Source organism: Pseudoliparis swirei, chromosome 23 (assembly GCF_029220125.1).
Source record: "Pseudoliparis swirei isolate HS2019 ecotype Mariana Trench chromosome 23, NWPU_hadal_v1, whole genome shotgun sequence".
Lineage (NCBI taxonomy): Eukaryota > Metazoa > Chordata > Actinopteri > Perciformes > Liparidae > Pseudoliparis > Pseudoliparis swirei.
Window position 1 is genome coordinate 15,271,025 of NC_079410.1, and position 13,219 is coordinate 15,284,243.

The 13,219-nt window shown below is 46.9% G+C and overlaps 2 protein-coding genes across 7 annotated transcripts in view; one reads left to right on the top strand and one right to left on the bottom strand.

Annotated features, from left to right (window-relative positions):
* The first annotated feature begins 1,895 nt into the window (after window positions 1–1,895).
* On the top strand, window positions 1,896–3,736 carry hexim1 (HEXIM P-TEFb complex subunit 1). Its single transcript, XM_056406987.1, has one exon. The coding sequence runs from the start codon at window positions 2,211–2,213 to the stop codon at window positions 3,288–3,290; it is 1,080 nt and encodes a 359-aa protein (XP_056262962.1). The 5' UTR covers window positions 1,896–2,210; the 3' UTR covers window positions 3,291–3,736.
* Window positions 3,737–4,336: 600 nt separating this feature from the next.
* arhgap23a (Rho GTPase activating protein 23a) overlaps window positions 4,337–13,219 on the bottom strand; it is a 64,748-nt gene continuing 55,865 nt past the window's right edge. For all 6 annotated transcript variants that reach the window (XM_056406699.1, XM_056406697.1, XM_056406694.1 and 3 more), the window contains 7 exons: window positions 12,378–12,451; window positions 12,179–12,268; window positions 11,966–12,091; window positions 11,829–11,870; window positions 11,245–11,338; window positions 8,280–8,311; window positions 4,337–8,131 (listed from right to left, as the gene is read on the bottom strand). In XM_056406699.1, coding sequence (XP_056262674.1) covers window positions 6,758–8,131; window positions 8,280–8,311; window positions 11,245–11,338; window positions 11,829–11,870; window positions 11,966–12,091; window positions 12,179–12,268; window positions 12,378–12,451 — 1,832 coding nt within the window. In that variant the 3' untranslated portion in view covers window positions 4,337–6,757. The remainder of the gene's footprint in view (window positions 8,132–8,279; window positions 8,312–11,244; window positions 11,339–11,828; window positions 11,871–11,965; window positions 12,092–12,178; window positions 12,269–12,377; window positions 12,452–13,219) is intronic.

The window sequence follows — 13,219 nt, forward strand, 5'->3', positions numbered from 1 at the left end:
AGTGAACAGTGGGACAGTGTGCAAACCTCCTTAGATGTCAATGTACAAATGGACAATAGAAGAAAATCATCACAAAAAACAAACTATATTAAGATGTGTATACTTCATAACAATGTTATAATTTATTCTTTATCCAACAAAAAATAAATTCAGCAATTTAACTCACAGATATCGACAACAGTTGTAGTCAAAGTTATGGAAAACGTAGACATGAGAAGATTGTTAGCTTTGCGTGTAAAACCTTTACGAACGCTCGAGCTTGATCAGTAGCCTGAAGGAGATCTTGTGTTGCCTTGCACGATCAGGGCCCGTCTACTTCCTGGGACTAAAGTAGTTCATCGAGATTTCCAGTTCAACGATTAATACCAACGATTATAGCAAGCGCCGTCTTCAACCTGATGACAATCATTTAAAGACGGTGGTCCACATTGATTCGAGAGAAAGTCATAATCACTCGTAATTCGTGTTGTTAACCTGACGGGTAACATTACGTTCCAGCATTTACACGGACCCAATATAAACACAACGGCCTAGTTAGCAAATGGCTAACGGTAGCTATGTTTGTAACTCGTGGTGTTATTAATTTACTTTGTTGCATGTTTTCTGTCGCTCTGTCGCCAAAGTGAAACCTTTCCGAAAACACTTTAATTGAAACGGATCAACCGTTCGTGGTAATTTAGTTCCTTTTAGCGTTAGAAACTATGGCGTTATGTACAGTATTGCGCTTGAGTCAAACACACCGACTCTATTTATGACAAGACACGACGGGCTTTGCGACATCGCATATACTTTTATTTTGGTCGTAACATTAGTGCGTTTGGCGACACACTTTATGAATTAAGACAGTGTTCGGTTAAGGCAGCGACACGGCGTAGCTAACGTTAGCTAGCTAGCTTCTCCTTCGCTGTTAACACGACAGTGTAAATCTAACGCTGCATTTCAGAACATGGGCTGCGCAGAAATACTCAAAACTAAACGACACCACTTCGTCCAGTGATAACAGGATTATTGAGCAAGTGTGAGCTCGCCGGACCCACCCTTAAACAACGATGGGCTCGGAGCTGTGGTCGTAGCGGCAGCTTGACAATAAATGCCGATTGTTTACGCTGATTCCAGAGTTCACCCGAACCCCATGGCCGACAGTGTATCACTCCGCACAACACACAGGATATGCATACAGATTCATTAGATGGCCCAACTGCCGTCAAAACGACGCATTTGTATGTCACTAGACATTACACATAATTGTATTTGGGAAGTAAGCTGTTTTTAGTTATTTTCCAGTGTGAACATTCAACACGGACTAGTTTCCGTAAGAGGTTTTCTCCATTTTGCTTCGAATACAGGAGGGTTTTCATTGTATTACTTATTCGGCGTAAGACTGTGTGGTCTGAAAATGAAAGTAAGCCCTACTGATCCTACGTATATAATACTCTTTTCCTATTACATGTATCATCTTGTGTCATTCTATCGTATTTCATGTAACTTGTATGTTTTCACTTTTCTTACTACCCCTTTAATTGTAGATAGTACCGTCCATATAATGCTCCGGACTGCTTTCTTGGTGTGGATTAGGTACTTTTGATGGACAATTGGGCTGTCCAATCAGAAAATACTTTAAGCTTAGCAACAGCAAAATTATCCTCTTGTCCAATCAAATAAGAGAGGGGTGGACCCTATCGTGCTCAAGTCTCTACCATTTGATTGGTTAACATACTCATCAGTTATGGTGGACTTGTGGACTATGTAGTTCAATGCGGAGGCCTCTGACCGTGCTTCATCGAAATGAAAACCACATGTCCCACAATCCAACGGGTGTTACAAACAGCTGCATCCGCACGACTAGAGGCGGAGCTCCTATATAAACACGAGCTCCCTCTTCTTTAGTATCACACTGGACACTGTTGTGACGGCGAAACGTCGTCTCCCGGTGAACGATAGTCCTGACAGCAGCGAAACAGTTAATGGTAGTTAGCGACAGTTGCTCTGACAAACCCTTTGAGGAGTAACAAGTGTTTACTGTCCAGAAGTTTACTTTTATTCTGCGAGAGTTTGTTTTTACATTTTAACTTTCTTTAGTGATTTCTGGAATACGTATATTTTGTTTAAATTTAGTTTGACGTATTTCAACGAACTTTAAAGCTCAGTTTTGAGAACGAGAACACCATCCAAAATGTGCTAGAGCGGATCCATCGGAGCGGAACCTCAGGATGACGGAGCCGATGGAGCAGACCCATCACCTGAAAACTTCAGGCAGTCCATCAGGTGGGAGCAGCGTAGACGCGTTGGAGCATCTCCCAGACAGAAGCCGTGCTAGACCAGAGAACGGCAGCAGGGGGCGCCAGAGAGACCAGAAGCACTGTGGAGACATCCACACAGACAAGTTGTGGCAGAGGAAAGGCGGACCGAGGGGGGTGTGCCCTGCCTTAGCAGCCGGAAACGTGCTTCCAAAGTCCCCGATTGCAGCTCAGCCTCACCAAAAGCCCGGTGTTAATGTGGGGCATGTCGGGGACAACAACCCACTGGAGAAAAACGGCGAAGACAGACCGCTGGAGGAGACTTTGAACCAGGCGCAGGAGGACAGTCACATCGACTCCGACACCGGCTTCGATGCGCGCCTGGGCAAGAAGCGACACCGGCGCAGGACCTCCAAGAAGAAGCGCAGCTGGAAGCCTTATTACAAACTGAACTGGGATGAAAGGAAAGCGCTGGAGGAGAAGGAGACGGCCCGGGCTTCCCGGTTGAGAGAGGAGATGTTCGCCAAAGGGCTCCCGGTGGCCCCGTATAACACCACCCAGTTCCTGATGGACGAGCACGACCGAGAGGAGCCCGACCTCAAGACCGAGACCGGCGTCAGGAGGCCCTCGGGGGTCGGCATCCGCATGGAGGACACCGGCAGCGAGGAGGACCTGTTCGACAACATCGAGGAGGACGACGACGACCACGGCAGCGGCGGAGGCAGCGACGGCATCGGGAGACCCGGGAACGCAGGTGGGGAGTTTCTCCAGAGAGACTTTTCTGAGACCTACGAGATGTACCACATCGAGAGCCTGCAGAATATGACCAAGCAGGAGCTGGTGCAGGAGTACCTGGAGCTGGAGAAGTGCATGTCCCGGCTGGAGGAGGAGAACAACCGGCTGCAGCGCGCCGCGGAGCCCGCGGGTCAGACGGTGGAGAGCTCCCTGGTCCGGCTCCAAGAGCTGGAGCTGGAGAGACTGAGGGCCCAGAACACGGAGCTGCTGCTGCAGAACCAGCTGCGCGATGACAGGGGCCAAGTCGACACCAATTAAAGGACACAATTCACCTTTTCAAAAAGGTAAACTATGGGACTATTAAAAAATAAAAAAGTCCGGTTTTTCTTCTTCCTGTAATCAGTTTGTCTTTTGGACGGATAGTCTGTTGCATTGCAATACTTTCCGTTTCTTTTCTATTCGGACTGTAAGGAAGTCCAGTTTGTTTGTTTTTTCCAAGAAGACATGTAAATATTTCAAAAATAAGATTCTTTTTATAAAGAGAATGTATTTGACAACACGATCATATTTTGTTTGTTCCAACTAATATGCTGTTCCGTTTTTCTGAATTTAAAAATCGTATATGTTGCAATTTCCTCCCAACAAAAATAAATGACTTGCAGCTAATTGGGTCAGCTTTCAAACACTGTTTTACAGAAGTAATTCCAGAGTGAATATTTTACCAGTTGTGTGTTAACAAAGTTCAAATAAATTTTTTGAAATTGTGTTGTCATGTGTCGTAAAGCTCTCACACGCAGGAAGCCGCCCTGTGAAACTACGTGGCTTTTGTCAGCAATACAAACAGTCGCAAAGCTTCTCATGGAAGCGCGACCCGCCGAGGGAGAACACGCGCACTGGAGCAGAAGGGGGGATGGGGTATGATGGAGATGCTCTTTAGAAAGGTTAACCCACTCCGGGTTCAATCTCGCGTGGATGTTTCTGCGAGAGGAAATGCAAAATGGGTTTATGCCACTCTTGAGACTCATTGTTTTTGTGCTGGTCCTCACAAAAACCAAATAATCTGCTGCATAAACTGTGTTTATTAAAGCTCTGAATTCCTAGAAGGATCATACGTTTCAGTAGATTTTCAGACTTGCAGCTAATGTTCACAGATTACATGAATATTAAAACTCTGTAGGCTAGAAACACAAGTCTTCGTAGTTACGGTGTATCTAGTGTAGTTTCCTTCCATTTTCCGTTGGGTGGCAGTATCAGCTTCAGCCACTAGAGGGCGCCATATAGCTCCTACTCTAAAGAGCCTACAGCCCCGCCCCCTCTACACGTTTGCCCACCATCACACACAAAAACCAAACACGAGTAAGAAATGAGTTTTAAACATAGTTCTGTTTATTTACATCATATAACCTTGCTTTAAAGCACACATCCGTGAGGGAAATGGTTTCGGGTGGACGACCTTTCAAGTCCAGTCATTTTCATATTAGTTATACTCCAAAAAAAATGCAATTCCAAATGTACACAATACAATATGTTACATATTAAGAAAGTATGTACAAAAAGACTTTAAAATACAACAATGAAACATAAGGTAAAAAATGTCAGACATCGACGCCAAATTGCTGAGTTTTCCGTTTTTGATGACGTCATCGGCTGTTAGTTCATCTGTGAGAGATGTCGTCTGACGTGACCTACTGCCGGCGGAGAGCAGGGCTCGTTAGGTGTACCATATTCACGCACTGTGGATCGCTAGGCAGGGGGCGGTGGAGAGAGCACTATGCCTCTGAGCAGCTCGGTAACAGCTGTTAATGCCCTGTGTCGAAGGCAAAGAGTGCATAGACATGTCCTTGGCTTAAAGTGTGCGTTTCGAAAAATTGTTTCAGTTCGACTGCTTGTATTAAATGTGCACATCTTTGGGTCAGTGCCTTAGTTATACCGTCAACCACAGGAGAGAAGGGGCGGAGACCCAGAAACAACAAAAGGAAACGGAAAGATAAGAACCCAACATGGCACCGCAGAACAAAAACACATTCCAGAAATCAGGCACTTGTAAAACGAATCTTGAGGTAAGACAAGACGATAACTTATCATTTATTATTATTATCATTATTATTACGTTTTTCACGGGGTCTCAATCGGTCAGATGGAAAGAAGTCTTGTGACCGAGGAAGTCCAACCTCCTGTTTGTGTTCTGTTGTGATGGCGAGAGATGACAACAATAGATTCATTCCGTATTCGTTTCCTCTACTGTGAGGTTTCCCCAGTCAGTTATGATTTATTAGCGCCTGACCTTATGGAAACTCCTCCTCGTGTCACCCCGAGGTCACGAACACGCAGACGGGTGAACTCTCGGAGGGGATGTGACGAAAACACAAAGATTACCACAGAAAATGAAAATGCATCCGTTTGTATGCCGCTACATCATATGTTTAACAGTCTGTTAAACAGCGCCCGGCTTCTCTTTTACAAGCGGGGACGCACTTCGTCTTGAGCTCAGTAAATATGAGCAGAGATCTGGAGAGGCGTCGCTCCGCTGTCAGACACGAAGAACAACACAAAGGAGTTCCTCCATCACGGAGCTGCCCGACGCGACAGAATAATGACCAGATGTCTTCTCTCCTCGCTACATGTAGTTGTTGGATAGTTTGTGTACATGTTGATGCAACATTGTTGGAAGTACAATCCCCAGAGATACTTATTTATAAGAGTGTATCTCATGAGGTAAAAGGTGTTTCTGCACAGTGCTGAGTATCAGAGAGGAAGGCCGTCGACGAGGACGTGAGGAGCAGTTGACCTCGTCTCCTGTGAACAGGTACACCCGGATGAAATAACAATAAAAGTACTTTTTTTTGTTACTTTAATACAAAATATATATAATATATATATTGAATATAAAACAAAAAATATATATATATTAAGGGAAACATTTCAAGTAACATCTTGAACGAAAATGACTTGTGCACTTGTACGCACTTTTGTAAACCATAAAAAAAAGGAAAAACAAATATGATAACATAATATTTATATTTACAAGGTTAACTTAACAAGGCTTTGTACAAATGTTACAAAATTGTTCAACACAAACACCTGCACGCTCAGACATGATCACAAATATTGTTGCGCAAACACACACATAAACATTATTAACAGGTAGAGAGAGACGACTGTACGCCGCGTCGGTAACCACGGCGACGGTTGCTTGGAGTATAAATGAGGGAGTACAGTGTCTCTGGTCTGAGGAGGAACACGTGACAAAGACTGATGTGAAAAATCAGTGGCGCTCTCTTGAAATAGTTTAAAACTGACCAATAACGGTTTGTCGTCAGAAGTGTGTGTGGGGCCGTTAAACCCACTTTGATAAGACGCACCATCCCCACGACAACCAGAGGGACGTTGCGTTTCAGCATCCGTCTCTGGTCGCTTGACGGGATTCGACCCTTTAACTTATGCTGCCCGTGAGCGGGAAGGCAGAGGAGGACGCTCGGCTGTTCCTCAAAGGAGGGTTCACGTCTCTGTCCCGGTTCTGTATTATTTCTATAAAAGCACACGTTTAAAAAAATTAAATAAGATAAAAAAGATTTGGCAACACTGGAAAACCCCTTGCCATGCAAATGGAGCTCATCAAAAATAAAAGAGTGGGCTGCTCTTAAAGAACCTGGTCATTGGGACTCTAACCCCCGACCCTGTTCCCGCTGCTGCCGGTCGACTGACCTGCAGGGAGTCGGCGGCTCGGCCCGGACCCCCGTGCAGAGGCCTGGTGTTCTGGGAGTGAAGCGTGGGGTCAGCTGGGCTCACAGATACTGGTGGAATCTGGAGGTGGGTGCTTGACGTGTCGCCAGTCCTTGCTCGAGCCCGTCTGCGTCCCGAGGCAGCCCCGGTGTCTTGACCTGGTTCTGAGTGACGGGAGACAGGGGGAAGTCACCGACGGTCAGCACGGGCCTCTTGTCAGAGATCTCGGTCGGCGAGGCCACGACGGTGTGTCGGCGCCAGGCGCGTCTCTTCCTCCGCGTCTCCGGCGACAGCGGTTTCCGCAGCCCGACCCGGCGCAGGTCGTCGGCCGAGCCCAGCAGACGAGCGCGGACCTGCTCCGCCAGAGACCTGCCGCCGGGGCCGGTCGGGGCGAAGGAGGCGGCCTCGCTGGGCGGCAGGGAGGGCTTGGGCCGGGCCAGGCGCAGGCTGTCCTGGCTGCTGCCCGAGGACGGGTTGGTCCTCGAGGTCCTCGCTCGGGGCGCTCCGTCCGACCCGGAACCGGCGGCGGCGCCGGCGCCGTCGGCCGCAGCCCCGGGCAGCTCCAACAGGTCCAGAGAGCGCGCCTTGCCCTTCAGCTTCTTCCGGGCCAGAGTGTCGCACTGGATCAGCTTGTGGGAGTTGAAGGACGGCCGCGAGTGCAGTCTGTGCGTCGCGGAGGAGGAGGAGAAGGAGCCGGACGCCGGCGTGGCGGACCGCGCGCCTCCTTCACTCCTGTCCGCCGTGGGCGGGTCCAGCAGGTTGGTGGGGGAGAGAACCGGCGGCTTGTAGTGCGTGTAGAGGAAGCTGCTCGAGGCGGCCGGCGGCGGCGCGTCGGCGGGCGCCACCGGGTGTTTGTCCGGGCGCTCCTGGGTGAGGGAGCGCGACGCGAAGCCGCTCTCGTTGTCCGTCTCGCTCACCAGCTCGCTGTTCTCGTCGTCGGCGTCGTCCCCCCGGCCCTCGGAGCCCAGGCTGCGGCCTAACGTGGAGAGGGTGGAGTAACCGGAGACGATCGAGCGGGCGTCGTCCGGCGCTCTCCACGGCGGCCCCTTCGCCTCGCGCAGCGACGCGGCCGCCTGCCTTCCTCCCGCCTCCTCTTCCTCTTCACAGCACGGCCGACAGGGAATGACCGCCGCCTCCTCTCCGACCTCTTCTTTCGCTCCGCTTGCCACAACTTCCTCATCTTCCTCCTCTTCGTCTTCATCCTCCTCTCCCTCTGCTCGAGGAGCGACGTCTCCCACGGGCGACATCGCCTCCTCTTCCTCCTCCGGCCCTAAGTGTCCGGCTTTGATCGGCTCGTGCTCGGAGTCGTCGTCGGTGCTGCTGCCCACGCGGCGGGCGTTCTGCCGCTTCCTGCGCTTCCGGCCCGCAACAGCCGACATGATGGACAGCGTCAGGAAGTCTTTGGGTGTGAGGTCTTTCTTTGACCCCCAAGAGCCCTGAAACAGGAAGAAGCAACAACAGAACACGTCACTGTGACTCTGTGATAGCTTACACTCTATATGTCTTAACCATGTGTGTGTGTGTGTGTGTGTGTGGGGGGGTGGGGGGGATAGAGTAACCTTGAGCCATGTTAAAGGATGTTACCTTTGATTTCGCTGAGTCACTGTTGGTTGAGTCTGGGGAAAAGAGAATAACAGCATCAGTGGGTCAGAAGCATGGAAGTTGACCAAAGGCCAGAGCAGTCGTGGTGGAGGACACAGAGGCAGCTGGTGGGATCAGCACTTTAGTTTTTTTAACTGCTCCTTCAAGTTACACTTCAAACCCTGATGTCACAGCCGGTGTTTTGTTCCCCGCCGTCAAGGGAAAAAGCAGCCGCTGTGACATCACCGACGGGGGCGTGACTTGAGCGCGACATACTTGAACGTTTCTCCGCTTTTATTTCCTCTTCCTGATTTGCGAAATGAAATTGGAATAACGAGACAAATTCCTCTCCTGAATTTGAAGGAGCCGGCCTTCCTCTGTGCCCTCTGACCGTGACCCCGTGACCCCGGGACAAAGACGCCGATTCACACATGTGCAGGAAGAACAATGATCGGGAAAGCAGGGTTTGGTGTTGGAGGCATTAGGAAAACCACGGCACACACCGATGACATCACAGAAACACACCGGTGACATCAATCAGTCAAAGAAGCGTTGAGAGGCGTGACATTATTTTTGATTCCACGGTGTAAAGAAACACAACACCAACACGGCGATGCAGGATGAAAGCTGTTTTTCTGCCTGTCGCAGTCGGTGGAGAAACGCGGGGCTCGGCCCGAGTGGCGGCCATTTAAAGAATTGTTTTTCATGTAGCAACAAGAATAATATCAATCGAGTTTAACTTGTGTGGCTCTTTCTAGATGGTGGACCAATATCGTGCATCACCATGAAAGCTCTTTGGTTTTCACAAGCTCAGGTTATTACCTTCGCATTGAAAATGCGGAAGGTTATGTTTTGATCGCCGTGTATTTATTTATTTATTTGTATGCGTGTTAATCGCATAACACAAAAAGTATTAAACCGAATCGCATGAAATTTGGTGGGATGATTGGTTATTATCCGGGGACCATTTGATTCGATTTTGGGATCAATCGGGTCAAAGGTCAAGGTCAAGAAAAGGTCAACATCTTCTTTTTACCATAGCACGGTCAATTTTTATCCAATTGCCATGCAACTAATGCCAAAATGTTCATAATTCAATGCCGAATCTTGTGATATGCGAAGGTATGCGCTCTAACGAGTGCCCGTTCTAGTTCACGAGTGTTTTTGTTGTTATGCTTCCACTCGGAGCAGAAGCAGCCAATCACAGAAGAGGGGCGGGTCTCGCTCAGTGGGTGGAACGACTCGTCCTTTAACTACAAGGCTGGCGGTTTGATCCCTGACTGCTAAAGTCCTCATGTCAAAGGGTCCTCGAGGGAAAGGTTCTGCTTCACAGCGCTCAAATACACACACACACACACACACACACACACACACACACACACAATTATATATTTAGGTTTTTAAAAAAGTTATATGGTCAAAGTGTATTATTTGATTAGTGAATTAGTCAGCAAAAAGCAATTTTGATAACTGACCAATCGTCTAAGTCTATGTGAGACATGGATGAACTTTTTATTGCTATTTATAGACAAACGCTCGACAGGAACCATCCGTTTCTGCTATGTTGGTTATTCAAATCTGGGACCTTTCATGAGAATCGGTCACCATTTCTGGTAACAGCTTATCAATGACAAAACAGTGGAAAGAATCTGATGGGTCACTAAATATATCACAGATGATCTTCTCTTGCTACATTTTCTTACTTAGAAAGGTCACTTCTAGAATATTTGCTCAACCGAATCCAGACTGTAAAGTCCCTTGGGTAAATGTCGATGTTGGCGTCTCCAGAAGGACGTCGCCAGCTAGCTTTGCTGTTGGCTTGGGCCTCAATCAAGAAAATACAAAACCGCGGAGGAAGGGTGAAAGTGTGAGCCACTACTGAACAAATCAGATTATATCTCTGATGTCATTGGGGCATTGAAACGGCGCCACCTAGAGTCCCATCAGAGGTAAGTGGAACAGGAGGAGCCTGGTGATTGGACGACGCTGACTGAAACTGCGCGTAGGATGAGTGGAGAGCAAAGGGCCATTAGTGAGGTAATTGTCTCTCAGCGACAGACCACAGTTTACACTCCAGTGTCAGATGCAGCAGCTTTAACGCGCCGGTAATGCAAGAGTCAGACCGGGGCCACACTGAAGTGACATGTTCTCACAGCGGCCTCCGTCTGACACAGAGGGAGACACTGACTCTCAGGAGGGTGATGAGACCATGGATACACACACCATCACCATCACCAACACCCTCTCTCTCACCCACACATACACACATTATTACACTTTCACAATATGATGCACAGACTCGGTTGCGCGCGCAAACACACACACACACACACACACACACACACACACACATATTGCCAGGGGAGTTCCCATCCTACCGCAGTGGCTGCTCCACAGGCTCAGCTAAGAGAAGGAAATGCAGAAACGTACAGAGAGAGTGAAAGATGAGCAACGTGGGGAGGAAAAAAGAGGTCAGCAGAAAGGAAAGGAAGTGTAGGCACGCTATCAAACACAGAAACACTCCGAGTACTAACGGACGTCAGACTTTCATTTCTTATGCCGCGTTCCAGTTCTGTTGGAAATGAGGGAATTCCGGCTTTAAATTGGGACACACTTCCAAGGAGTGATCTCGATCTGACGAGGAATCTGAAGTCATTTTTAGTCGTTTTTATAGATTCTGAAAAACACATTCATTGGAACAAGATTCATTTTCTGACTCGTTGACGTCTTTTTCGTGAGAATCAAGACTCAGACCTTCTAATTAACTTGATAATATCCTCCAGATTTGTTCCCCCTCCATTGACGAGAGCACGCGCTGTAATAATGATACACGAGTGGGGAATTCCTTTCTTCCAGCATGAAATGGAAAGCAGCATTAATTTTGGGTTACGATTACATCTACGCTAATGCTATTGGACGGCTCGGTCAGAGCTAGCAGGCGATTGGCTCTGAGCAGTCAGCGGCTCACCTGAGGCCTCCCCGAGCAGCGCCGTCCTGCCGATGTTGGGCAGCAGGTGGTCGATGTTGGGGGCGGGCTGCACGTCCTCCGTGTCCACCGGCGTCTGGACGGAAGAGACACGAGAAGAAAGGCTGTGATTTACTGCCTCTTTGGTTAGAAGACGGAAAACTGGGGATTCATACAGTGTGCAAGACTATAAATGTATACACTGACATTTTGAATGGGGACTTTTACAGATAAGGCTTTTAAAAAAGACGCACAGAACTGTTTTACGTTATCTGTGCTCTCAACCACAAGGGCACCAAAAGGTCAAATCTAAAGTTGCAAATGTTTTCTTAAGGGACTTTTTAGGACAATCTTCTGAAAACAAAATTTGTTATGTTTTCTGCACAATAATGCATTAAAACAGTTCAGATTTATAGATATTTCACACCAACTTGTAAAGATTCTCAGATAATGAAGTCACAAGCGACACATCGCTTGAAAGTTCTCAGGGCGACCGCACGTACTCAACTGGATCTTGAAATAGCTCTCTCTGTCGTGCTTTGACGTCTCCAACGTGCAAGTCTAAAGAAACAATACGGGACGCATACCTTCTCATCCTTGTCCTGCTCTTCAGCGAAAAACCAGTTGCACTACAAGAACGACATGGAGAGAAAGAAATATTTATCTTGAAGAAGAGTATGAGTAGTTTGCACATGTGTGTGTGTGTGTGTTGCGGTGCTCTTACATGATGGATGAGCGTCTCTACTATCTTGTAGCGGTCGGGCATGTGCGTGACCATATCTTTCATGTTGTCTTCAGATGTCCGAACCAGAGTCGGGCCAAACACCAGAGCCAGGTTCCGGGGCTCCATCTACACGTCAAAATACATTATGAGCAAATATATCCCAGTGATGCACGATTATGTTCTCATTTCATTCACAGACCGTCTTTCACGCACCTTGTTTTTATCTGAGGTGTCGGCGACAGTCTTCAGGTGAACAACCAGGAACTTCAGAGTGTGGTAGTAGTAATCTGGAAGGTCTCGGATCTGTGAAATAAAAACCAGAAGAATTACAATATTGATAAACCGGTTGAAGCTGCCAGACGTCTTCCCCCACACACACACAAACACACACACACTAGACACAAATACGTACCAGTTTCTTCATGGTCTTCAGTCGGTCTGATGTACTATCCATCCGGTTGGCGTCGATGAAGTCGTTGTATTTGTCTGTCAAGATATAAATTCAGTCAAAATCACCTTTATTGGCCATGTAAGGATTTCCCATTGCTCTCCAGGTACATGCACAGGAAGGGGAAAAAGAAAGGGCAACAAAGTAGAATTACTATGTAAAAATATTACTATTATTAATGTATATACAAAAGTATATATACAGGACTGTCTCAGAAAATTAGAATATTGTGATAAAGTTCTTTATTTTCTGTAATGCAATTAAAAAAACAAAAATGTCATGCATTCTGGATTCATTACAAATCAACTGAAATATTGCAAGCCTTTTATTCTTTTAATATTGCTGATTATGGCTTACAGCTTAAGAAAACTCTAAAATCCTATCTCATAAAATTTTAATATTTCCTCAGACCAAGTAAAAAAAAAGATTTATAACAGCTGAGTGTTTGTCAAGGCTCAGGAAACCCTTGCAGGTGTTTCGAGTTAATTAGACAATTCAAGTGATTTGTTGAATACCCTACTAGTATACTTTTTCATGATATTCTAATATTTAGAGATAGGATATTTGAGTTTTCTTAAGCTGTAAGCCATAATCAGCAATATTAAAAGAATAAAAGGCTTGCAATATTTCAGTTGATTTGTAATGAATCCAGAATGCATGACATTTTTGTTTTTTTAATTGCATTGCAGAAAATAAAGAACTTCATCACAATATTCTAATTTTCTGAGACAGTCCTGTATATATGAACATAAAAAAACACAACAACAATGACAGTGAAATGGAGCAAATAGAGCTTTTAAATGCAG

Coding starts and splice junctions, on each gene's coding strand:
- hexim1 (XM_056406987.1), top strand. CDS start 2,211: ATGACGGAGCCGATGGAGCAGACCCATCACCTGAAAACTTCAGGCAGT.